This window comes from Salmo trutta, chromosome 1, assembly GCF_901001165.1.
Source record: "Salmo trutta chromosome 1, fSalTru1.1, whole genome shotgun sequence".
Taxonomy (NCBI): Eukaryota; Metazoa; Chordata; class Actinopteri; order Salmoniformes; family Salmonidae; genus Salmo; species Salmo trutta.
Genome location: NC_042957.1, coordinates 31,106,522 through 31,133,219, shown reverse-complemented (window position 1 = coordinate 31,133,219; position 26,698 = coordinate 31,106,522). Strand labels below are relative to the sequence as shown.

General features: G+C 42.9%; 3 protein-coding genes across 5 annotated transcripts in view; 1 reads left to right on the top strand and 2 right to left on the bottom strand.

The window, feature by feature from the left end:
• The first annotated feature begins 87 nt into the window (after positions 1-87).
• LOC115193977 (protein-L-isoaspartate(D-aspartate) O-methyltransferase) lies at positions 88-10,079 on the top strand. Of its 2 annotated transcripts, none has more exons than XM_029753178.1 (8): positions 88-349; positions 6,767-6,871; positions 6,976-7,007; positions 7,199-7,303; positions 7,458-7,578; positions 7,938-8,023; positions 8,422-8,638; positions 9,158-10,079. In XM_029753178.1, exons 1-7 carry the CDS (start codon positions 175-177, stop codon positions 8,599-8,601), a joined length of 804 nt encoding a protein of 267 aa, XP_029609038.1. In that variant the 5' UTR covers positions 88-174; the 3' UTR covers positions 8,602-8,638; positions 9,158-10,079. The 2 variants fall into 2 exon arrangements, with proteins under 2 accessions (XP_029609038.1, XP_029609029.1); XM_029753169.1 differs by having other exon boundaries at positions 92-349; positions 8,422-8,591.
• Positions 10,080-10,262: 183 nt separating this feature from the next.
• lrp11 (low density lipoprotein receptor-related protein 11) lies at positions 10,263-19,578 on the bottom strand. Of its 2 annotated transcripts, none has more exons than XM_029753133.1 (9): positions 17,102-19,578; positions 16,526-16,683; positions 15,910-16,051; positions 14,993-15,118; positions 13,175-13,426; positions 12,094-12,267; positions 11,891-11,950; positions 11,669-11,785; positions 10,263-11,564 (listed from the first exon to the last, which is right to left on the bottom strand). In XM_029753133.1, exons 1-9 carry the CDS (start codon positions 17,697-17,699, stop codon positions 11,410-11,412), a joined length of 1,782 nt encoding a protein of 593 aa, XP_029608993.1. In that variant the 5' UTR covers positions 17,700-19,578; the 3' UTR covers positions 10,263-11,409. The 2 variants fall into 2 exon arrangements, with proteins under 2 accessions (XP_029608993.1, XP_029609002.1); XM_029753142.1 differs by having other exon boundaries at positions 12,094-12,264; positions 17,102-19,577.
• A 543-nt stretch (positions 19,579-20,121) lies between these two features.
• LOC115193987 (mitogen-activated protein kinase kinase kinase 5) overlaps positions 20,122-26,698 on the bottom strand; it is a 59,268-nt gene continuing 52,691 nt past the window's right edge. The window contains exons 28-30 of the mRNA XM_029753192.1: positions 20,995-21,107; positions 20,631-20,707; positions 20,122-20,502 (exon numbers count right to left, since the gene is read on the bottom strand). Of these exons, the coding sequence (XP_029609052.1) occupies positions 20,442-20,502; positions 20,631-20,707; positions 20,995-21,107 (251 nt within the window). The 3' untranslated portion in view covers positions 20,122-20,441. The remainder of the gene's footprint in view (positions 20,503-20,630; positions 20,708-20,994; positions 21,108-26,698) is intronic.

The window sequence follows — 26,698 nt, the reverse complement described above, 5'->3', positions numbered from 1 at the left end:
CTCTCGCGCCCCTCCTAGTGGGTGAACGCGGAAGATAGATTCTTGCTCTGGCAATCAAATCTGAGTGGTCAAAAACCCACATTTAAGATGAAATCTCTGATTAGCTAATTTTGTAACCATCATTTATTCAGCGACTAACCGTATGAAAAAAGCTGCAAGCTGCGAAGTAAAAGTATGTCGCGTGACGTGTCTCCTCCGTCTGTTTTGGAGGTTGTCAGTTTCATAGGCAAAGGAGTTGGCGCAGGCGCGGCACTGACAGCCGCTCTCTACCTGCTCCGCAGAGTGTGTTTAATAATGGCCTGGAAATCTGGAGGAGCCAACCACGCAGAGCTTGTAAACAACCTACGCAGTAAGTTTACTCATTATGTAAAGTGGATAATTAAGGGTTTCGGTTTAGATATCTAATGGGTAATAGAGAAATGCTGCTTTCTCCAAAGCATGGTGACCACCGTCAGGCTATTCAACGTTGGGACATTGCACACTGTTTTCCTCTGTAGTCACGCTAATATCTGGCTGATGTTTGCAAATCTGCACCTGCTACCACAGAGTGCTAGCTGGCAAGTTAACAATTTCGTCGACACAGTAGTGGCTTTATTAGGTGCAAAGGCTAAATAAATCCTTAGGTATTTTATGTGCGTCATATTGTGCTTTGCACCAAACCTGTTTAGCTACAGTAGCTAACTAGCTACCAGCCACAGCTGTTGTTAAGAAACATAGCTAGTTAATTTGCTAGCTAGCCAGTTCATATGATAGTCATGGCATATCATGTGGAGAAATGCGGAATACCTAAGCCGTTTGTTAGTTAGCAAACCTACTAATTACATGCATTGGAAGTTCGATTATCTGTTTTTACTGCAAAAGTGTGGTCCAATAGTGTGTGATTGCGGTCCGCAATTCGGGGCATTACTGTGTGGTGATATATGATTTGTCGCCTCGGATGGTTTGTTTATATAGCAGGTTAGGCCTAGCTACAATGTCTGTGGCATCATCAGTATCATAACACCTGCATCTGAAGGAACGCCACCCCCAAATCATAATCTCATTGGTTTCTGCATGAAGGCCTCCTCCCCCTACAGGAGCGCCACAATACTTTTGCGCTAATATTCTATAAGTGGAGCAGGAAGTCAAGCAGTAGAACATTTGAGGTGCCGGTACTCAGTTCTGGTGAGCTCCTGCGCAAGTCAAGGACTGATTACGGCCACAACCTGTACTGGAGTGCTCCCGCCTGTGTACCGGAGTCCTATCTTAAATCTGGACTGATAAAAGTATAAAGAGGGGTTCCTGCAGATACAAGAATGCGTGTGTGTGTATGTGTGTGTGTGTGTGTGCCATACAGTAAGGAAGTGGGAGGTGACATGAGAGAGATGATGAAAGAAAGATGCCAGCTTCTTGCTCCATTTCCCTTCCTGAATTAGCTGATTTAGATGTAGATTAGATCTCTTAAATTCACCAATATACTAGGCAGATACTTTTGGTCATGTAGTGCATGTGGACACCTGCTCGTTGAAAATCTCATTCCAAAATCATGGGCATTAGTATGGAGTTGGTTCCCCTTTTGCTGCTATAAAAGCCTCCACTCTTCTGGGAAGGCTTTCCACTAGATGTTGGAACATTGATATGCCATGAACATCATCCTAACTAACTCGCCCTCCAAATACACCTCTGCTGTTTTCAACCAAGATCTCAGCGATCACTGCCTCATTGCCTGCAACCGTAATGGGTCTGTGATCAAACGACCACCCCTCATCACTGTCAAACGCGCCCTAAAACACTTCTGCGAGCAGGCCTTTCTAATCGACCTGGCCGGGGTATCCTGGAATGACATCGACCTCATCCCGACAGTAGAGGATGCCTGGTTGTTCTTTAAAAGTGCCTTCCTCACCATCTTAAATTAGCATGCCCGATTCAAAAAATGTAGAACCAGGAATAGATATAGCCCTTGGTTCACTCCAGACCTGTCTGCCCTTGACCAGCACAAAAACATCCTGTGGCGTTCTGCATTAGCATCGAATAGCCCCTGTGATATGCATATTTTCAGGGAAGTTAGGAGCCAATATACACAGGCAGTTAGGAAAGCTAAGGCTAGCTTTTTTAAACAGAAATTTGCATCCTGCAGTACAAACTCAAAAAAGTTCTGGGACACTGAAGTCCATGGAGAATAAGAGCACCTCCTCCCAGCTACCCACTGCTCTGAGGCTAGGAAACACTGTTACAACCGATAAATCCACTATAATTGAGAATTTCAATAAGCATTCCTCTACGGCTGGCCATGCTTTCCACCTGGCTACCCCTACCCCGGTCAACTGCCCGGCACCCTCCACAGCAACCCGCCCAAGGCCCCACCGTTTCTCCTTCACCCATATCCAGATAGCTGATGTTCTGAAAGAGTGCAAAATCTGGACCTCTACAAATCTGCAGGGCTAGACAATCTGGACCCTCTCTTTCTAAAATTATCTGCCAAAATTGTTGCAACCCCAATTACTAGCCTGTTCAACCTCTCTTTCATATTGTCTGAGATTCCCAAAGATTGGAAAGCTGCCGCGGTCATCCCCCTCTTCAAAGAGGGAGACACTCTTGACCCAAACTGCTATAGACCTATTATCTATCCTACGCTGCATCTCTGTCTTCGAAAGCCAAGTTAACAAACAGATTACCGACCATTTTGAATCACACCGTACCTTCTCCGCTATGCAATCTGGTTTCAGAGCCGGTCATGGGTGCACCTCAGCCACGCTCAAGGTCCTTAACGATATCATAACCGCCATCGATAACAGACATTACTGTGCAGCTGTATTCATCGACCTGGCCAAGGCTTTCGACTCTGTCAATCACCACATTCTTATTGGCAGACTCAACAGCCTTGGTTTCTCAAATGATTGCCTCGCCTGGTTCACCAACTACTTCTCTGATAGAGTTCAGTGTGTCAAATCGGAGGGCCTGTTGTCCGGACCTCTGGCAGTCTCTATGGGGGTGCCACAGGGTTCAATTCTTGGGCCGACTCTCTTCTCTGTATACATCAATGATGTCGCTCTTGCTGCTGGTGATTCTCTGATCCACCTCTACGCAGACGACACCATTCTGTATACTTCTGGCCCTTCTTTGGACACTGTGTTAACTAACCTCCAGACGAGCTTCAATGCCCTTAAACCTCCAACTGCCCTTAAACGCAAATAAAACTAAATGCATGCTATTCAACCGATCATTGCCCGCACCTGCCCGCCCATCCAGCATCACTACTCTGGACGGCTCTGACTTAGAATTCGTGGATAACTACAAATACCTGGGTGTCTGGCTAGACTGTAAACTCTCCTTCCAGACTCATATTAAGCATCTCCAATCCAAAATTAAATCTGGAATTGGCTTCCTATTCCGCAACAAAGCATCCTTCACTCATGCTGCCAAACATACCCTCGTAAAACTGACCATCCTACCGTTCCTTGACTTCGGCGATGTCATCTATAAAATATCCTCCAACACTCTACTCAACAAAATGGATGCAGTCTATCACAGTGCCATCCATTTTGTCACCAAAGCCCCATACACTACCCACCATTGCGACCTATACGCTCTCGTTGGCTGGCCCTCACTTCATACTAGTCGCCAAACCCACTGGCTACAGGTTATCTATAAGTCTCTGCTAGGTAAAGCCCCGCCTTATCTCAGCTCGCTGGTCACCATAGCAGCACCCACTCGTAGCACGCGCTCCAGCAGGTATATCTCACTGGTCACCCCCAAAGCCAATTTCTCCTATGGTCGCCTTTCCTTCCAGTTCTCTGCTGCCAATGACTGGAACGAACTGCAAACATCTCTGAAGCTGGAGATTCCCATCTCCCTCACTAGCTTTAAGCACCAGCTGTCAGAGCAGCTCACAGATCACTGCACCTGTTCATAGATGGGCTGTATACAGATGGACTATCTACCTCATCCCCATACTGTATTTATTTATTTATTCTGCTCCTTTTGCACCCCAGTATCTCTACTTGCACATCCATCTTTTGCACATCTACCATTCCAGTGTTTAATTGCCATATTGTAATTACATAATTCCCTTATTTTACCTAATTTGCACTCACTGTATATAGACTTCTTTTTTTCTACTGTATTATTGACTGTATGTTTTGTTCATTCCATGTGTAACTCCATGTGTAACTCTGTGTTGTATGTGTCTAACTGCTATGCTTTCTTGGCCAGGTTGCAGTTGCAAATGAGAACTTGTTCTCAACTAGCCTACCTGGTTAAATAAAGGTGAAAAAAAAGAATTGCTGCTGGGACTTGCTTCCATTCAGCCATGAGCATTAGTGCGGTCAGGCACTAGGCCTGGCCTGGCTCGCAGGCAGCGCTCCAATTCATCCTAAAGGTGTTCAATGGGGTTGAGGTCAGGGGTCTGTGCAGGTCAGTCAAGTTCTTCCACACCGATCTCGACAAACAATTTTTGTATTGACCTCGCTTTGTGCACGGGGTCATTGTCACGCTGAAACAGGAAAGGGCCTTCCTCAAACTGTTGCCATTCTACTGCCAATGTGTGTCTATGGAGATTGAAGCAACTGGGGTGGCTGAAATAGCCGAATCCACTAATTTGAGGGGTGTCCACATTTTTGTGCATATAGTGCATTTTTTGTAACGAAACTAAAAAGATCTCCTGAAGACTTGGTGCAGACTGCAGTGAGGCTTTTTGGCTTGCTTATGTCAGTGTCCAACATGATTTGGCCAGCATGCCTAGTTGGCTATATTTACACGGTCAGTGTCCAGAAAAGCACTGCAGCAGACACTTTGGTACTAGGGCGGGTCTGAGCGTTTTGCCAAAAGCCCTTTGGGCTTGATTGTGCCTTGTTCACTTTTAAATTATAAATTGCATAGCTTTATTCGTTGTGGTACTGTACACTACAAGGACATAGGCCTATTTTATGTTGAGAACGTCTTCTGCATGAGAAGAGATTAAGGCCAGCTTTTAATATGCGCAAGCAGGTACAACACTGCATCCAGGGAAACAAAAACATTGGGTAAAATGTGATGCTGAGGTGGATTAATATTTCATCCACCAAAGTTGAGTTCTGGGTGAATTTTAGCAACATCCATCCTCCCCCGTTGTCATATGCTTTCTGATCCATTTAGGCCAACTCACCAATTGCAAACCATAAATTAGCCTAAACCAGATTTAAATGGGTCAAACTCAAGATGCATGCTAATTCCTGAATTGTATGCTCCTTAGGCCTGGCTTTTCTCTGTGAGCTTAAAGCTGATTATCACACACACTGGGTTCAGAACATCAAGTTATTTAAAGCCACTATATGTAATGTTTTGGGCGACGCAACCAAATTCACATAGAAATGTTTGTTATAGACCTGTCATTCTTATTGAAAGCAAGTCTAAGAAGCGGTAGATCTGTTCTATGTGTGATATTTCTATGTTTCCCCTTCTTAAGTTTTGGTTTTGTCTTACTTTTGGTTTTGTACACCAGCTTCAAACAGCTGAAAATACAATCATTTTGGTTATGGAAAATATATATCACTGCTATTTAGATGGTACAATGATTCTCTACACTATACTTGCTTGTTTTGTCACATAAACTGAAATTAGGAAAACTATTACAATTTTAGCAACCAGGAAATGGCGGAGCGATTTCTGCATAATGCATCTTCAAGAGTTGGTCTTTCAAGTGCAATGTCTTATAAAAACATGAAATATGTCCTACTAGCCTATTGTGTACATATAGCTGCATTTGAACTGTTCATCTGAAGCTGTTGGGAATGCAGGTGTAATGTCCTGTGCATTTGGAAAGTATTCAGACCCCTTGACTTTTTCCACATTTTGTCACGTTACAGCCTTATTCTAAAATGGATTCAATTGTTTTTTCCCCCTCATAAATCTACACACAATAACCCATAATGACAAAGCAAAAACAGGTTTTTATACATTTTTGCAAATGTATTAAAAATGAAAAACTGATATCATATTTACATAAGTATTCAGACACTTTACTCAATACTTTGTTGAAGCACCTTTGGCAGGGATTACAGCCTCTAGTCTTTTTGGGTATGACGCTACCAGCTTGGGCCACCAGTATTTGGGGAGTTTCTCCCATTCTAATCTGCAGATCCTCTCAAGCTCTGTCAGGTTGGATGGGGAGCGCCGCTGCACAGCTATTTTCAGGTCTCTCCAGAGATCTTCGATCGGGTTCAAGTCCGGGCTATGGCTGGGCCACTCAAGGACATTGAGACTTGTCCCGAAGCCACTCCTGCATTGTCTTGGCTGTGTATTTAGGGTCGTTGTCCTGTTGGAAGGTGAACCTTCAGCCCAGTCAGTGGAAACAGGATGCACCTGAGCTCAATGTCGAGACTCATAGCAAAGGGTTTGAATACTTATGTAAATAAGGTATTTCTTTTTTTGTTTTTATAAATCTGCAAAAATGTCTAAACCTGTTTTCGCTTTGTCGTTATGGGGTATTGTTTGCAGACAGAGAATGTTTTTTTGAATCCATTTTAGAATAAGGCTGTAATTTAACGAAATCTGGAAAAAAGTCAAGGGGTCTGAATACTTTCCTTATGCACTGTATATTGGCGACCACTCAGCAATGTAGTTGTTGGGGCCAAGGGTCTCGGGGAGAAATAAGAGCAGTAGCACCGGCTGTCGCTGGCACTTCCTACTGTCAGTGGAACCTCCTGTGGAGGGATTACTTTACTCTGAAGACACTGCAGTGTTTGTGAAATGTTACTCTCCACAAATCCACTGTACCGTTAAACACCGCCTGTCTTCCTTTGTCCTTTAGAAAATGGGATCATCAAGTCGGACAAGGTCTATGAAGTCATGTTGGCCACAGACCGAGGCCATTTCTCCAGATGCAACCCTTACATGGACTCCCCACAGGCAATAGGTGTGCTTATTTATTGTAGTACAATAAAGTATTGTAGTGTAAATTCAATACACCAGCCATTGATGAATGTTAGACGCTAACAATCACTTTCTTTGACCCCAAAGGCTATCAAGCAACCATCAGTGCACCACACATGGTAGGTCTAGCTATGCCTTTTAGTATTTGTTAAGATATGCAACAATTTAATCTATTATTATTATTATTATTATTACTATCAAACATTGATCGCCTTGCTCCTATAATGTATACCAACATAGCACGTACCAGAGGTTTGCAAGTACAATGCTGACAGGTGGTGATGCAGTTGCATGTTGCTCTCTCTACCAGCACGCCTATGCGTTGGAGCTTCTGTACGATCAGCTGTACGACGGGGCCAAAGCTCTGGATGTGGGGTCTGGCAGTGGAATCCTCTCTGCGTGCTTTGCACGAATGGTGAGCTATATTATGATGACGGTTTAACACATAACATAGGTTCTGTATTTTGGTGGTAGGGTTGGGGTACGTTTTTCTATTTCATGTTTTTGGGTTCTGTGTAATGTTCGATGGCACAGACTTGTATACCTTCCTAATTTATTGTCTTTAACAGGTAGGTCCCAAAGGGAAGGTCATAGGAATTGACCACATCAAGGAACTGGTAGATGACTCTATAACCAATGTAAAGAAAGATGACCCCAGCTTGATAACATCAGGTAGAATAAAACTAATCGGTAAGTCTGAAAAGCAGCAAAGCAAGATGGATTTTTTTCAAATTCAATTTGGTGACTTGTATTATTGGGTTATGAAAAGGTATTGTACAAAATATACAGTTCAAATATAACATTTAAGCTTAAAATACAGTTGCTGACGCGCTGACTGTCAAGTAAGGAAACATGGGTGCGGCACTGTCTGCTGTACTGCAGTCAACCAACATCAGTGTCAGAGGCCAGAGACGAGGTCGAGGTGGCATCGCACAGCTCTGATGTGTGCTCTGCCTCTCAGTGCGGCCTGCTTGACGGGTATAAGGCTGGCACTGCGTGGCAGCTGGCAGCGTGTGAGTGACAGCTGCTGCCTGTTTGTTGCGTTACAGTGGGAGACGGGCGGATGGGCCATCCAGAGGAGGCGCCTTACGATGCCATCCACGTGGGCGCGGCAGCACCCAACGTGCCACAAGCAGTAAGTTCCCAAACCACAGAAAAACACAAATGAAGGCATCAAAGGGGACCCAGTTAATAGGAGTCCCATCGCCACAATCCACCATCATCCGTAGGAATGCTGTGGTCAGAGAGGAGATCAAAACCAACACTGACTCTAACTCTGTTAGTAACTGCAGACTTTGGTCGGTCTCAGGAAATATGTTAGTGCTCTATGCTGTGTTATTTTGTCAAACAATACCCTGGTCTATTCAGGTGTAACTACGCTGTAGGATATTTTGCTACTAGGCTAGCCATTGCATTGTTATTGTGAACATCTCGTCTTAGAAGACTTGTCTGATGGGGTGGAAACCTGCCCCAAGGTGCAAACATTCCCAGTTTATCTGGTTCTGACCCAGTGAGTGTCCTCTCCTCCCTCAGCTCCTGGATCAGCTGAAGCCAGGCGGCAGGCTGATTCTGCCCGTGGGGCCGGCCGGAGGGAACCAGATGCTGGAGCAGTACGACAAGCTGGAGGACGGCAGCACCAAGATGAAGCCCCTGATGGGGGTGATTTACGTGCCTTTAACAGACAAAGAGAAGCAGTGGTCCAGGTGGAAGTGACTTCTTAATCCCTCTCTCCTTCACACAGTGGGCAAAGGTGAAATGGTGTGGCCTGGAGCAGATAATGGATCCCAAGGGGCTGCGTTTGCTGCGTTTGCTGCTTGTCATCATTAGTTGCTTCTTCCATACCATGTCAACTGGCTGCACGTTTTCTTAGTTTTAATCCTGTAAACTAGTATGATATTTTAGATCTGTTCAGCTAAACAAGAGTGCAGTGATGCAAACAATCAAGTGTGGATTCTGTTTGCTATTACAAGAATGGTTTTCTTTTGAAGTTGAGTTATGTTTAAAACGTTTGATGGTTGGTATTTGGACGTGGTACTTCTGGCATGAGAGCTTATCAATTTTAATCATCCTTGTTCTTGAGGGGAAGTCTACAAGAGACGTTTAGCCTCATTTGGATTTTGCACGTGGTGTGGGGCTTTCTATAACAGTTTGTGCATGGGAGTGTCTAACTGACCTTCAGTGGCATGACAAGAGGGTGTTATGATTTTGACACGGTATATTTCCTCTTTTTAAGTCCATCGCTTAATGTTTTGCCTCTTATTCCTCACAGGGATGAACTTTGAGGCGACAAACTGTCCATATACCACATTTTCAATGTGACCCTGGAGGAGACTACTTTGGGTTCCAACGACAGCCATTGGAATTCTTTCAAAACATAAACCATGGTGATTTTGTTTATCGTGCTGAGGAATAACCCCTGAGTTTGGGAAAAAGACTGTTAGAGATTGAACAGAAGAAAGTGTCGGGGTTCGTCTTTTTTTCAGGCCTGCATTTCTTTTGGGGGTTGTGGATTTTTCCTTTTGATTTTCTGCAGGATTTTGAGTTTTTTTTTTTTTTTTTTTACATTTTGGTTACATCCGTGAGTTGCAATCAACCATTTCAACAATAATGCATTTCAGCTCCATCAAAGCTGAGTGTGAAGAGGTTGCCAGACTGTTCTGATAAGGAAAGCCTGAGTTGATGGGATTATTCACCCACTTGCTACCGATTTGCATCTGAAGATCTGACTGTAGATATCTGTACTGCTCTGCTAACATATCAGCCCCCCCCCCCCCCCCACACACACACAATATTTAAACAGGCACACGCAGGCTGCACACATGGCTACTCTATCCCGCATCCAGTTGTTTGAAATGCAGCACATGACACTAAATGGCATTAAAGAAAATACTATTACACCTAGATTTACTCGTACAGTTGGATACAGGCAAAAGCCAAACCACAACACTCTACAACAAGAGTGGAGCACATCCACATGGTTTCAATGACAACATTGTGTGCAGGCTTTACTGATGACCGACACTAAATGAAATAGCCGGTGCTTTGCCAAAATAAGCCTCAATGCAAAGAAAATGAATGTCTGTTGTTTTTTTTTAAAACATGGAATTAAAAAGCACATTTTGGATGGTCCATGGCTTTCACAATTTCTGGAATGGCAAAAATGAAAATAAAGAGATGCTTATGTTTTTGTCCCCCTTTGTGCTGTGGAGTGTTTGTTATGAGCTGTCTATGCCGTTGAAGACAGCACCTACTGCCATTTTGTCCTTACCACTCTAAAAACATCTGGTAGAGCAGGAATAATCCACGCGGTATAAATCTGATTGCATTACCACTCCAAATACTCTGAACACTTTAACACAGAGTTACAAAAGACATATTGATCAAGAGTTAACTTTACTATTTCACACAAACTGTATGCATACAGATGAGCTACATCAAAATTTTAAAACTACATAGCTAGACGATACAGAAAAGCAACCTACCACATTGCAATATCACAGCCTAGAACGCTTTATGGCTTAATATGGGCGTTTCTGGAATTACTTGCTGTTATAACAAAATAATAATTTTCAGTAATGATTGTAGTTTTGGAATTTACAATACGTTACATAGTTTGCTACCACCATATTTCAAATGAGTCTGGTACAAAATAAAACTCTAGGCCAAGCCTAATAGATATACAGCATCATGGCACAACAGTGCCACTCAGTGGCAGAAGTATTACGTAAGGGATAAAGTACTATATCTCCAATGAAAATATACATCCATAATCCATGAAATGAAAACATTGTACTATAAAAAAATAAGAGGGTAAAAGAGTAATAATGAAAGAGCAGACAAGCATCAGTTTTCACACCAAGAGAGTATACAAAAGTGGCAAACATTTCTTCCCTGTTAAAAGGTGGGTTCGATTTAGCTCAACCGTGACCCTAGAGTGCTGGGTGGGTTGAGCTTGCACCTTTGGGACAATTTTAGTGTTCTCTGCCTACCTAGCATGGCGAGTTAGATAAATCAAGTGCACCTACAGGTGTACACTCATGATATGGAACGTTTGATAGGCTGTTATCATGAAGAATCCTCCTGGCTAACAAGTTGACTGACAGTTTGGGTGTTTCTGCCTGAGGGGCTTTTAGTGCAGAGGGTGCATCCAAAATAAATAGAAGTGCCATGCACAGACTTTTTGAGAGGCAGGTGCTCAAACTAAAAAAAGGACCCAAAAAACAAGATTCTGCCACCGCGGTCACAGATTCATTGAGCAATTATGACTTTGATTATTTAGTTACATAGAAGCAATAGATGGCCATATCTTAATGGCAAATTCAATGACACATATTTAATGTGAATTTAAAGACGACTTGCGGGCAGTGGGTTCAGAACAACTGCAACAAAAACGATGTATATCAACAACAAAAACAGAAACGTTTGTTTTGTTTACAAAAGGGCACTTTAGCGACTGGAAGGGCAAAGGCGCATGTGCTCTGCACAGGTAGAGCCCTATCTGTGCACGTGCCTGCTATGCTGCTACAGGTACATGCCGTTGATGAGATAATCAGACTCCTCTGTGGTGAGGGGGCGGGCCTTCTTCAGCTTGTGGCGGACCAACCGCAGACGGCAGCCAATCATGAGCAGCAACAGAGCCGTGATGATCAGGCCCAGAACCAATGGCAGGATCGCACCTGCAGGGGAGAAGAGAGAGATAAAGGCACTGTCACAGGCACTGTCATATACTATCTTGAATTGTTCATCTATAACCAAATATTGGTAAGGATGTTGAACAGACCTGACTCGGGCCCTGGGTGTCCTCCCACTACTGAGTGTGGTTTGGATATTGGGAACATGTCACTCTCTGCTAGTAGTTTGGTCTCTGGCCACTTCATGGTCACTTTAGGGGTCTCTACTGTAAATGTTAATACACTGGTTAAGACTGAAACAGGTGAGAGATTGTATTCAGCTCATTAATGATCATGTTCAGGAGTAATAATCATAAAACATTTGAATTTACCTGACGCTGTGTGTTTGGCGGTGGGGGGAGGTGCCATGGTCGTTTGCTTGATAGCAGTACCTGAATTATTTGTTTCCGTTATTCATTTGCATAATTGTATTCCTACATTATGTACACCTCATTCAATATGTAATGAGAATGCACATCAGAATCCAGTTCATTCTAAAAAACAAAGAAAGTGTAGCCTCCTAGAATAATCCTACCTGTTTTTTCTATACATTCATTGACACAGTCTGTCTGCTGCAGGAAGTTGTTATGGTTGCCCTTGCAGCCTCCGTAGATGAAGTGCTTGCACTCTTCAGCTACAGGGTCATAGAACCAGCGTGGGAAGATGCCTTTGCATGGCCCCACAGCAGGGGGAGCTGCACATGGCTCTGCTGGGACAAAGAACAGAGAAAGTGAGAGATTTGGTCAGGTGGGACAGAGAACGCAGAGAGCGAGAGAGATTTGGTCAGGTTGGACAGAAAGAGAACAGAGCAAAGAGAGGGCGGGAGCGATTTGGTCAGGTGTGACAGAGAGAAGGAACGAGAGATTTGGTCAGGTGGTCTGAGTCTTTGATAGGTTAACATTGGAAGTACCCCGCCTCATCTGTCTCAGGCTAGCATAACTCAGGGATCATCTGTCTCAGGCTAGCCTAACTCAGGGATGAGGCGGGGTACTTCCAATGTTAACTTATCAAAGACTGAGACCACCTGACCAAATCTCTCGTTCCTTCTCTCTGTCACACCTGACCAAATCGCTCCCGCCCTCTCTTTGCTCTTTCTCCCTGTCGCAGCTGACGAAATCTCTCTCTCCCTCTGTCCCACCTGAGGGGACAGAGGAGTGCTTTGTTCCAACGCTGAGGGGGGACAATGGGGATAAATGGCCCCTGTGAGGCTCACTCCCGTCCCAGGATTGCACTCCAATCTCAGAGCTGCTCGTCTCACAGAGTGCCCCTGTGGGCTGTATTCTGCCTCGCTCCACAGTTCCAGATCAGCTCTATGGTTCAATGGCTGCCTTCAGGGGTTCAATCTGTCTCTCTCTGCGCTTACTAGCTAACACACAAAGGCCTTCCGCTCTCTGCTAGCACAGTCAAAACTCTGGCCAACCAGAAAAAATGTGCAGCTACCAAATGGATTGAATTACTTCACAGCTGACCAAAACCTTTAATCTATAGTTGGTTTTTGTCTACAGGTTTTTGTCCAAAGCTGTTAATATGGTGTTTTGATTCATGTGCATTAAATTGCCTACTGGCTTATAGCTAGGTAGTAACATAGCTAGGTAATAGCTCCACAATGACAGTACCTTGACTGACAGGGCTCTCCTGTTCACTGTGACTTGGCTGTGGCAGGACTGGGGGCACTGCTTTGCTCCTCTCACGAGACTGTGGGGTCTGTGGGTCTTGTGGCGCTTGTGGTGGAGGTGGTCTGGCCTCCTCCATGGTCTTCTTGGGCCCACCCTGGGCCATGGAGTGGTCCTCAGTCTCCTCTGGCTGGGCCACAGGCCTGTGTGGGCTGGCACCTGCAGGGTGGGTCACCGACTTCCTGTTCCCATCAACTGTAGAGAGGAAAGAGATGACAGGGCATGGTTATTCTGGGCTCTCGGACACAGTGCAAATACACATTCACCTGCTAATCATTCATTTACTGCAGCCCTCCTTGCTCTGATATTCCAGACTGAACTGCATGCATACAACTCCATCCTTGTAGACTCAAGTCTAAAACTACACTCCATCCTTGTACACTCAAGTATAAAACTGCACTCCATCCTAGTACAATAAAGTCTAAAACTACGCTCCATCCTGGTACAATAAAGTCTAAAACTACACTCCATCCTGGTACAATAAAGTCTAAAACTACGCTCCATCCTGGTACAATAAAGTCTAAAACTACGCTCCATCCTGGTACAATAAAGTCTAAAACTACACTCCATCCTGGTACAATAAAGTCTAAAACTACACTCCATCCTAGTACAATAAAGTCTAAAACTACACCCCACCCTGGTACAATAAAGTATAAAACTACACCCCACCCTGGTACAATAAAGTCTAAAACTACACTCCATCCTGGTACAATAAAGTCTAAAACTACGCTCCATCCTGGTACAATAAAATCTAAAACTACACTCCATCCTGGTACAATAAAGTCTAAAACTACACCCCACCCTGGTACAATAAAGTCTAAAACTACACTCCAACCTGGTACAATAAAGTCTAAACCTACACTCCATCCTGGTACAATAAAGTCTAAAACTACACTCCATCCTGGTACAATAAAGTCTAAAACTACACCCCATCCTGGTACAATAAAGTCTAAAACTACACCCCACCCTGGTACAATAAAGTCTAAAACTACACCCCATCCTGGTACAATAAAGTCTAAAACTACACCCCATCCTGGTACAATAAAGTCTAATACTACACCCCATCCTGGTACAATAAAGTCTAAAACTACACTCCATCCTGGTACAATAAAGTCTAAAACTACACCCCACCCTGGTACAATAAAGTCTCAAACTACACTCCATCCTAGTACAATAAAGTCTAAAACTACACCCCACCCTGGTACAATAAAGTCTAAAATTACACTCCATCCTGGTACAATAAAGTCTAAAACTACACTCCATCCTGGTACAATAAAGTCTAAAACTACACTCCATCCTAGTACAATAAAGTCTAAAACTACACCCCACCCTGGTACAATAAAGTGTAAAACTACACTCCATCCTGGTACAATAATGTCTAAAACTACACTCCATCCTGGTACAATAAATTCTAAAACTACACTCCATCCTGGTACAATAAAGTCTAAAACTACACTCCATCCTGGTACAATAAAGTCTAAAACTACACCCCACCCTGGTACAATAAAGTCTAAAACTACACCCCATCCTGGTACAATAAAGTCTAAAACTACACTCCATCCTGGTACAATAAAGTCCACACAGGAAAACTACAGCCCTCTTTGTTGTTATCGTTATTATTTTTATTATTCTGTTATTATACTACAATATGATCAACATTTTATTTATTTAACCTTTATTTTGACAGGAAAGTCAACAATTACCAGGAGCCACTGCCTCCCCGTGGCTGACAGCGTGAGGAGGACAGACTGAGTGACTTACAGCTCTGGCAGAAATCCTCGTCCGAGCGGTCTGGACACTGCTGCTTCCCATCGCAGGCGTAGGTGATGTCAATACAGCAGCCGTCGTCACACATGAACTGGTACCGTGAGCATCTACCTGTACACACTGGGGGAGAGGAGACACAAACACCTCTGTTTTACTCTCTAATGACACTGTAGTTCAGTGCCATATCTACACACTCACAAATGGGTGATGAAGTGCTACTATTGGCCACCACCACCACCACGGCACCCAATGACAGTCCCCAGGTATACTTGACAGCTTTCCTACAGTATGGACGCTGTGCTAAACTGCTGTTCTGTGTAGTAGGTCACTCATCTTATGTTTGTTGGAATTCGGGATTAGACAGGAGAAATGTATAATAGTAGTACATTATGTTGCTGTAATATTCATCACTTATAGGTTTAGAAAAGGACCTTCATATTCCAGGTACATAAACAATCCCCACCCTCTTCCTTTGTTTATTACTCTAGATGGGGGCTAGACTAGGATGATTGAAGGCATACTGTATCTCATCCATCTCTATGCAGTGAATAGACTAACATGCCTGACCACCTGAATGGCTATTTGGCAGCCAGACATTTGACTAGGGCAGTACTGCTTAATTGATTAGAGCACTAAATCCCAGGCTCTGTTTCATTATGCGATGGATTCAACCCTTGGAAGCAGGGATTCAATTGCAGCGAAAAGGTCATTGCCTGTAATGCATTGGTCTAGAGTGGAAAATGTCTTATATGAGGAACAGCACCACAGAGAAGCACAAAGAAATTTGACCACAACAACACAATATTGCTATTAATGTTAGTCACAGAATAGCGAGAAATTAGGCAAGATCCACTAATGAATGATAGATGAACATGAGGAGGCACATCTGGCTGGTTTTAAGTGTTTTTCACCTTCAGCTTGGCGTTCTGGAGCCAGCACAGTCACAGTGACATTGTCGGTGCTCTTCTGTCCCGCGGTGTCGGTAACAGTCATCTGGAAGGTATAGGCACCCTCCTGCAGACCACTGATCTTCAGTAACCCTGGATGGGTCACCTGCATGTGAGCGGAAATAACATTTCAGAGAGAAAATAGCACTGAAGAAAACTCCACTGAAGACTTACGCCACGAACAAAGCCACCTTCACTGAAAGAGTCAAGAGGGGTTTCTTCTAAAGACCCACTACTGGTATATCACATCAACCGCTCAGTGGCGTCACAGGGAGAGAGAGGGTAGCCTACAATAGGGCTCTTGTCCTTTCGGCAGGTTGGGTGACAATAGCCTTTTATTTGTGTCCGTGCAGCAGGGCATTATGTGGCTCCGGCCGCACCATGCAAACCGCCATGTTGACTTCAGTATATACCTCATTCTGTGTATGACATCATAGCAACAAGACAACTGTGAGTCCCAGATCTGCTAAAGCAAATGCCATTTTACAGTGTTTTGACACTCGACATTACTCACAGAGGAAAGAACCTAAGCAGAAACGAAGTTTAAAATGGGGAAGAATGACACCGGTTTCAGTGTTACCTTCATGTTGATGTCTTGGTCGCCCTTCACCAGGGCCCATTCGTAACGAGTTACTCCGTGGTCGTCCACACTGTCCCGGCCGTCCACTACGGCCCAGTCAGTGGGCAGCTGGATGACCACATCCTGGCCGGCATCACTGCGGGGCGGCTCGTCCATGTCTGGAAACAACCCAGAGCAGAGATAAACCACTGGGCACAGATCTCAGTTCAACGTCTAGATTTGATTTACATTTGGTTGAGTCGTCAGCTAACCTGTACTCAACATGAAATCAACAAAACATTTCACCATGTCATTGGATTTAGTTTAACGCACCTGGACTCACTGACTTTGATTAAATCTAAATTTAGAAGCAAGGGGGAAAATAGCAAATGATTAACCCAAGATAAACACCAGTCTGATAAGTGTTAGAGGTTGTGGAACATAATTACCATCAACCATTTACGATGTATGCTTGCTTTATCATAAGCAATAGCAACACATTATATACTTTTGTGATTTAGACAAACACTTGCATGTATGTATATTGTATGTTATAACTTATATCCCATATAAATCAGAGCAGGTGCAGAACCTCACCTGGCGTGCCATCTTCAACACTAGGTTTATCCTCGGGTCTCCTGATTTTGTTCCCATCTACATTGCCACTGGAAGAGGTGAGGTGTCCTGTTGTGTTGTGAGCCCGGCTGTAGGTGCTGAACCCGGCCTGTACTGCGAACGAACAGACGTTTTTATTTCTATAACTGCAGTTGAGCAAATAGCAGCTGAGGCCGTTGTCCGACTGTCTCACGTCCTCCTGGACCACCGCCACCGTGCAGTGGGGGTCTGCGCAGCAGGCATGGAGACAGTCTTTCCAACTGTACACCTGGTCAGGAGCCGAGAGAAAGGTGGCTCCCTGCTCTATGGAGGCCCTCGCTCGGATGATGTGTTCCTCTACGGCGTTGAAGTCACCCAGGCAGACGTCAACCACCTCATCTTCCTCCCTGCTATACGTCTGGTCCTGTTGGAGCTGCTTGCGGAATTCTCCTAAGAGCTCTTCCACCCCTGATATCTTAGATTTCAAGTCCGATATTTTAGAGGACCGGGTGTGAATGCTAGTCACCATACAGAACAGCAGCATACACGCAATAAGTCGATGCTGAGCCAAAGCCATTATGTTTACGCAGTTAGACGGCATCCTTCCCGGCTATTTTCTGACGCATGAGGAGGCCCTTCTTTATTTCAACACCAGAAACCTATAACGCAAAATATAAATACAAATATTGTCTCATATCCAATAATCTCGAGTCACCGGTGAACACTTTTGCTTGCTTCTTTTTGCGATGCTAAAGGCCAGGCACTGCTTGGAGGTAGCGCCCATCATCCATCCAGCCACAGTGATTGGAGGCGCACTGAAATCATTGACGTCACGGATGATGTTTTATGTTGAGTCTCTTCAGGATCTGTGCTATCCGGAATCATTGGGACGTCCCTACCCCAATGAAGTTGAAATGTACAATGGTTATGGCTAATTAAGGTTTATGGTTAGCGTAGGGTATAACGTTAGGGTTGGAGTTTAGGGTATGGACGTTCCAAGTATACCGGATAGTATAGCCCGTTTCCCGCAGCGCGCCTGTCCGTTTTTGTTTTATGCAACTCCCTGTATGTCTGCAAGCTTAATTAAGAACTGTAGATTTTCTGAATTTTATTAGGGCACTAGACCTGCATTTTGAAATCATAGGCCTATGGCAAATTATTTGTGTTCAGTTGTGTGAATATAATGTCCATAATAAACATTATTTCAGTTTACACTTTATTTCACAGTTAAGATTAAGACGATTTTTTGTGTTACACAACAATATGTTATTGCACAAATAATGTAATCAATCTATCATGAATATGAAAACAAAACGGACATATTTGAGCAAAACTTCATTTGTGTATTTCTGACAGAAATATTTTAAATAAACAAGAGATCTTGTTTTCGATTCTGATTTTCAATCAAACATATACATTTTATTTAAAGAATCTGCAGTTACTATATACATTTTTGGACTTGTGAATGAATGATATGTACCTATTGATTCTTGAAGAATATAACTTATAAACGCCAGGGGCAGGGAGACCACTTTGTTATCCTTTCAACTGCTGATTGCTGCTTTAAAGATCATATAATATACAAATGAAAGGCAGGCTAAAACTCTATAATTCCCCAAATATACAACACAAATACATCTTCAATAGAGTAAAATATCAATTGGGTCATCTGTTTTTTCCTATCAAATATCATACAAAATCTGACATGTGGAAGTATAATGCGTAGGTTAGATCATTTTGTTCCATCGCCAGTATCAATAATATCTATAAATTACCCAACTCAACTTTGTGTTGCACATTAGATAGGACATCTAGGTTTTTGTAAATTGTTTAACTAAAAATAGTAATTTACTGTCAATAATATTTGCAATGTATTTACATAATTTCCCCTAATATCACACCAAAAAAATCTTAAAATTACATAAATGTTAAATAATTACTTGAACAAATGAAGTTAAGAGTTTTGATGATTCAAAGCCTTCACAGACAGTTAAACAAAAAGGCACAAAAGGGCAGGCATGCAGTGATGGCCTTGAGAGTAGGCAATATGCATAAAAACACATTTAAATAAAGTAGTGTTAAGAAGCCACTGACAATAACAATGTTGTTTATCAACATAATGTACAGCAGCTCAAACACATCAGTTAACATTGTATTTTATCTCTCAGGCTTGGTTTAGAAAATGGTCAGTCTCATGTGTTGTTAACAAATGATAGTAAGGAGAAAATTCTACAACCAAATAACATTTAAAGATTAAACACATTCTCAGATATTTATAGGTAATGTTCCACTGTTTGCCCTGTGAATCTTGGAGCACCAGCTTAAAACATGTCATAAATGTTGAACATTATAAAACCAGTGGTGCTTATTTACACTGAACAAAAGTATAAACAAATGTTTTCATGAGCTGAAATAAAAGATCCCAGAAATGTTCAATACGCAGTAAAAGCTTATTTCTCTCAAATTGTGTGCACAAATTTGACAAGACAAGATAATCCATCCACCTGACAGCTGTGGCATATCAAGAAGCTGATTAAACAGCATGATCATTACACAGGTGCACCTTGTGCTGGGGACAATAAAAGGCCTCTCTAAAATGTGCAGTTCTGTCACACAACACAATGCCACAGATGTCTCAAGTTTTGAGGGTGCGTGCAATTGGCATGCTGACTGCAGCCATGTCCACCAGAGTTGTTGGTAGAGAATTGAATGTTAATTTATCTACCATAAGCCACCTCCAATGTTGTTTGAAAAAATTTTGCAGTACGTCCAACCGGCCTCACAACCGCAGACCACGTCTATGGCGTCGTGTGGGCGCGCAGTTTGCTAATGTCAACATTGCGAACAGAGTGCCCCATGGTGGCGGTGGCATTATGGTATGGGCAGGCATAAGCTACAGACAAAAACACAATTGCATTTTATCGATTGGCAATATGAATGCACAGAAATAACGCAATAGATTTGGGCCTAATGAATTTATTTCAATTGACCGATTTCCTCATACGAACTATAACTCAGTAAAATCTTTGAAATGGTTGCACGTTGCGTTTATATTTTTGTTCAGTATACTTTTACATGAAAAAGTAACCCCGTTTGAAAAGAATAATTCCCCAAAAACATTTCCATAACCCAACAAGGTCTCTCTAACACACACAATACTCCATAGGTCTCTCTCACGCAATAATGGCAATACTCCACACATGATCAACTACACTGGAGTCCTGGTCTAATAAATACTGAGATTAAAGTGCAGTGGTAAGAGTTGAGGAGAATACTCAGTTGTTGACGTTGTTGTGGTAAAGTTCCTGTACTGTAGCAGTGTCTAATGCCACACGAAGGCTCCTCACGCAGGCTTCTCTCTGTAGTCTGTGATGGCCTTCCATAGCTTACACAGGATCCCACCTCTGAGGAGGAAAACATGAGAACGATAAAGACAGACTATTATCACAACGTACGATATTAGCGTTTCATTCAGGTCGTTGACATGGCTGGCTATTTGACAGTGTTGGAGAGGAAACTGTACGTTATGTACCTTAATCTCAAACTCTTCAGGTCGTCTCTCGTCACATGGTGGAGAAGGTCATCCAACGTGTACTCCTCGGTCAGAATCTACAAAATGGGTCAAATCATTGGTACATGAAATAGATGAAGCTCATGGCCAATAGATGGTGCTCAACTGTGGATCTGTTATTAAGGCTTTACACCTACAGTGTGCATATAGCCTTCTGTGCAATAATCTGTCAAACATCAATCAAGCCATTTGTTTTAACAGCTTCACAGCAATGCACATTGTTTACTGTAGTATAGTGGGAGAGAATTACGTGGGTGTGAGTTTGTTTACATAATGTGCCCATTTAAAACAGACGTGGCTGGGGGTTAGCTGCCTCAGGACCTACCCTATCCATGGAGTCATCGTCAGCTCCTTGGAGTTTCAGCCACTTGATCAGCTCTGGGTCCCCATGGCTCATAGTGGACTTGCTCCTTTGGCTCACTGATAATGTAGGCATATCTGTCACCCACAAAAGTACATGTCCAACTATTAAAGGGGCAATCTGCAGTTGCTACATACATTTCAAAGGTAAAATTAATGATATGTACCGATTTCATCTTAACTTATAAGTGCCTCATAAGCTTAGTTCAACTGTCGTACTCCATCATAACCCAAAATAAAAGCTTGCTTTACTCCAATGTTTGTAAGCAAATTGAATGTAAACAAACACTGTAAACCCTCAAAACATGGTTAAACTATAATATTTATATTTCTTGGATGATCAGTCCTTGCATCCATAGCTCTGTCTATGAATTTGAGAGTGGTTACATTTCTCCAGCCTTAATTTCATTTTTATTTATTTTTCATTTCACCTTTATTTAACCAGGTAAGCTAGTTGAGAACAAGTTCTCATTTACAACTGCGACCTGGCCAAGATAAAGCAAAGCAGTGCGACAGAAACAACAACACAGAGTTACACATGGAAAAAACAAGCGTACAGTCAATAACACAATAGAAAAAAAGAAAGTCTATATACAGTGTGTGCAAATGGTATGAGGAGGTAAGGCAATAAATAGGCCATAGTAGCAAAGTAATTACAATTTGGCAGATTAACACTGGAGTGATAGATGAGCAGATGATGATGAGCAGATGATGGTGTGTAAGTAGTGATACTGGTGTGCAAAAGAGCAGCAAAGTAAATAAAAACAATATGGGGATGAGGTAGGTAGATTGGGTGGGCTATTTACAGATGGACTATGTACAGCTGCAGCGATTGGTTAGCTGCTCAGATAGCTGATGTTTAAAGTTAGTGAGGGAAATGTAAGCCCCCAGCTTCAGCGATTTTTGCAATTCGTTCCAGTCACTGGCAGCAGAGAACTGGAAGGAAAGGCGGCCAAAGGAGGTGTTGGCTTTGGGGGTGACCAGTGAGATATACCTGCTGGAGCGCGTGCTACGGGTGGGTGTTATTATCGTGACCAGTGAGCTGAGATAAGGCGGGGCTTTACCTAGCATAGACTTATAGATGACCTGGAGCCAGTGGGTCTGGCGACGAATATGTAGCGAGGGCCAGCCGACTAGAGCATACAGGTCGCAGTGGTGGGTGGTATAAGGCGCTTTGGTAACAAACGGATGGCACTGTGATAGACTACATCCAATTTGCTGAGTAGAGTATTGGAAGCTATTTTGTAGACGACATCGCCGAAGTCGAGGATCGGTAGGATAGTCAGTTTTACTAGGGTAAGTTTGGCGGCGTGAGTGAAGGAGGCTTTGTTGCGAAATTGAAAGCCGAATCTAGATTTGATTTTGGATTGGAGATGTTTGTTAATAACCAAAACAGTGGTGGGGATGTCACTTTTTATTGTTTCTACTGCAAATTGCCCCTTTAACAACAACCATGTATCATCCATATAACCAATCATATTAGACATAGCAAAGAATATGCATTGACTATTTCCTGATGCATCTGTTGTACAAATATTTCCATTAGTCCTTTAAAAAGCAGTATTTTTAAAGCTCTTGTGCATAGTGTGTGTAGTGTATGTTAGGATTTGTGTAGTGTATGTTGGGCAGTGGTGGAAAAAGTACTCAATTGTCATGCTTGAGTAAAAGTAAAGATACCTCAATAGAAAATGACTCAAGAGGGTCTCCTGAGTGACGCAGTGGTCTAAGGCACTGCATTGCAGTGCTAGCTATGCCACTAGAGGTTCTGGGTTTGAGTCCAAGCTCTGTCGCAGCCGGCCATGACTGGGAGACCCATGGGGCGGTGCACAATTGGCCCAGCGTCGTCCGGGTTAGGGGAGGGTTTGGCCAGCAGGAATGTCCTTGTCCCATCACGCACTAGCAACTCCTGTGGGCCAGGCGCAGTGCACGCTGACACGGTTGCCAGGTGTACAGTGTTTCCTCCGACACATTGGTGCGGCTGGCTTCCGGGTTAAGTGGGCATTGTGTCAAGAAGGGGTAAACATTTTTGGAAAATGACTCAAGTGAAAGTCACCCAGTAAAATACTGAAAGTATTTGGTTTTAAATATACGTATGTACCAAAAGTAAATGGAATTGCTAAAATGTACTTAAGTATCAAAAGTAAAAGTATAAAAAAATTCTAATTCCTTATTTTAAGCAAACCAGACAGCACAATTTTCTTTTTTTATTTACGGATAGCCAGGGGCACACTCCAACACTTAAGACATAATTTACAAACCAAGCATTTGTTATTAATGAGTCTGCCAGATCAGAACCACTCTTTTACGCTACTGCTACTCTCTGTTCATCATATATGCATTGTCACTTTAGCCATATCTACATGTACATACTACCTCAATCAGCCCGACTAACCGGTGTTTGTATGTAGCCTTGCTACTGTATATAGCCTCGCTACTGTTATTTTTCACTGTCTTTTTACTGTTGTTTTTATTTCTTTACTTACCTATTGTTCACCTAATACCTTTTTTTGCACTATTGGTTAGAGCCTGTAAGTAAGCATTTCACTGTCAGGTCTAAACCTGTTGTATTTGGCGCACGTGACAAATAAACTTTGATTTGATTTGAGTAGGAATGACCAGGGATGTTCTCTTGAGTGAATTGGAACAATTTCCTGCCCTGTTAAGCATTCAAAATGTAACAAGTACTTTTGGGTGTCAGGGAAAATGTATGGAGTAAAAAGTACATAATTTTCTTTAGGAATGTTGTGAAATAAAGTTGTAATAGAGTTGTCAAATATATAAATATTAAAGTAAAGTACAGATACCCCCCAAAACTACTTAAGTAGTACTTTAAAGTATTTTCACTTACAGTTGAAGTCGGAAGTTTACATACACCTTAGCCAAATACATTTAAACTCAGTTTTTCACAATTCCTGACATTTAATCCTAGTAAAAATGCCCTGTCTTTGGTCAGTTAGGATCACCACTTTATTTTAAGAATGTGAAATGTCAGAATAATAGTAAAGATAATTATTATTTCAGCTTTTATTTCTTTCATCACATTCCCAGTGGGTCAGAAGTTTACATACACTCAATTAGTATTTGGTAGCATTGCCTTTAAATTTTAAACTTGGGTCAAACATTTCGGGTAGCCTTCCACATGCTTCCCACAATAAGTTGGGTGAACGTTGGCCCATTCCTCCTGACAGAGCTGGTGTAATTGAGTCAGGTATGTAGGTCTCCTTGCTCGCACACGCCTTTTCAGTTCTGCCCACAAATTTTCTATAGGATTGAGGTCAGGGCTTTGTGATGGCCACTCCAATACCTTGACTTTGTTGTCCTTAAGCCATTCTGCCACAACTTTGGAAGTATGCTTGGGGTCATTGTCCATTTGGAAGACCCATTTGCGACCAAGCTTTAACTTCCTGACTGATGTCTTGAGATGTTGCGTCAATATATCTACAGTCGTGGCCAAAAGTTTTGAGAATGACACAAATATTAATTTTCACAAAGTCTGCTGCCTCAGTTTGTATGATGGCAATTTGCATATACGACAGAATGTTATGAAGAGTAATCAGATAAATTGCAATTAATTACAAAGTCCCTCTTTGCCATGGAAATGAACTGAATCCCCAAAAAACCTTTCCACTGCATTTCAGCCCTGCCACAAAAGGACCAGCTGACATCATGTCAGTGATTCTCTCGTTAACACAGGTGTGAGTGTTGACGAGGACAAGGCTGGAGATCACTCTGTCATGCTGATTGAGTTTGAATAACAGACTGGAAGCTTCAGGGTGGTGCTTGGAATCATTGTTCTTCCTCTGTCAATCATGGTTACCTGCAAGGAAACATGTGCCGTCATCATTGCTTTGCACAAAAAGGGCTTCACAGGCAAGGATATTGCTGCCAGTAAGATTGCACATAAATCAACCATTTATCAGATCATCAAGAACTTCAAGGAGAGCGGTTCAATTCTTGTGAAGAAGGCTTCAGGGCGCCCAAGAAAGTCCAGCAAGCTCCAGGACTGTCTCCTAAAGTTGATTCAGCTGCGGGATTGGGGCACCACCAGTACAGAGCTTGCTCAGGAATGGCAGCAGGCAGGTGTGAGTGCATCTGCACACACAGTGAGGCAAAGACTTTTGGAGGATGGCCTGTTATCATGAAGGAAAGCAAAGAAGCCACTTATCTCCAGGAAAAACATCAGGGACAGACTGATATTCTGCAAAAGGTATAGGGATTGGACTGCTAAGGACTGGGGTAAAGACATTTTCTCTGATGAATCCCCTTTCCGATTGTTTGGGGCATCCGGAAAAAAGCTAGTCTGGAGAAGACAAGGTGAGCACTACCATCAGTCCTGTGTCATGCCAACAGTAAAGCATCCTGAGACCATTCATGTGTGGGGTTGCTCCTCAGCCAAGGGAGTGGGCTCACTTACAATTTTGCCTAAGAACAAAGCCATGAATAAAGAATGGTACCAACACATCCTCCGAGAGCAACTTCTCCCAACCATCCAGGAACAGTTTGGTGACGAACAATGCCTTTTCCAGCATGATGGAGCACCTTGCAATAAGGCAAAAGTGATAACTAAGTGGCTCAGGGAACAAAACGTCAATATTTTGAGTCCATGGCCAGGAAACTCCCCAGACCTTAATCCCATTGAGAACTTGTGGTCAATCCTCAAGAGGTGGGTTGACAAACAAAACCCCACAAATTCTGACAAACTCCAAGCATTGATTATGCAAGAATGGGCTGCCATCAGTCAGGATGTGGCCCAGAAGTTAATTGACAGCATGCCAGGGCGGATTGCAGAGGTCTTGAAAAAGAAGGGTCAACACTGCAAATATTGACTCTTTGCATCAACTTCATGTAATTGTCAATAAAAACCTTTGACACTTATGAAATGCTTGTAATTATACATGAGTATTCCATAGTAACATCTGACAAAAATATCTAAAGACACTGAAGCAGCAAACTTTGTGAAAATTAATATTTGTGTCATTCTCAAAACTTTTGGCCACGACTGTACATAATTTTACTTCCTCATGATGCCATCTATTTTGTGAAGTGCACCAGTCCCTCCTGCAGCAAAGCACCCCCACAACATGATGCTGCCACCCCTGTGCTTCACGGATGGGATGGTGTTCTTCGGCTTGCAAGCATCCCCCTTTTTCCTCCAAACATAACAATGGTCATTATGGCCAAACAGTTATATTTTTGTTTCATCAGACCAGAGGACATTCCTCCAAAAAGTACGATATTTGTCCCCATGTGCAGTTGCAAACCGTAGTCTGGCTTTTTAATGGCGGTTTTGGAGCAGTGGCTTCTTCCTTGCTGAGCGGCCTTTCAGGTTATGTCGATATAGGACTCGTTTTACTGTGGATATAGATACTTTTGTACCTGTTTCCTCCAGCATCTTCACAAGGTCCTTTGCTGTTGTTCTGGGATTGATTTACACTTTTCACACCAAAGTACGTTCATCTCTAGGAGACAGAACGCGTCTCCTTCCTGAGTGGTATGTCGGCTGCATGGTCCCATGACATTTATACTTGCGTACTATTGTTTGTACAGATGAACGTGATACCTTCAGGCATTTGGAAATTGCTCCCAAAGATGAACCAGACTTGTGGAGGTCAACAATTTTTTTTCTGAGGTCTTGGCTGATTTCTTTTGATTTTCCCATGATGTCAAGC

What these genes read in the sequence shown, in the direction of transcription:
- lrp11 (XM_029753133.1), bottom strand. Translation starts at nt 17,699, where the DNA reads ATGCCGTCTAACTGCGTAAACATAATGGCTTTGGCTCAGCATCGACTT. An exon ending in TGAATGTATAGAAAAAACAG is followed by an intron (nt 11,951 to 12,093) that starts GTAGGATTATTC and finishes CAAATAATTCAG; the next exon opens with GTACTGCTATCAAGCAAACG. An exon ending in CGCCAAACACACAGCGTCAG is followed by an intron (nt 11,786 to 11,890) that starts GTAAATTCAAAT and finishes TAACATTTACAG; the next exon opens with TAGAGACCCCTAAAGTGACC.
- LOC115193977 (XM_029753169.1), top strand. Translation starts at nt 175, where the DNA reads ATGTCGCGTGACGTGTCTCCTCCGTCTGTTTTGGAGGTTGTCAGTTTC. An exon ending in GGACTCCCCACAGGCAATAG is followed by an intron (nt 6,872 to 6,975) that starts GTGTGCTTATTT and finishes TTGACCCCAAAG; the next exon opens with GCTATCAAGCAACCATCAGT. An exon ending in AGGTAGAATAAAACTAATCG is followed by an intron (nt 7,579 to 7,937) that starts GTAAGTCTGAAA and finishes GTTGCGTTACAG; the next exon opens with TGGGAGACGGGCGGATGGGC.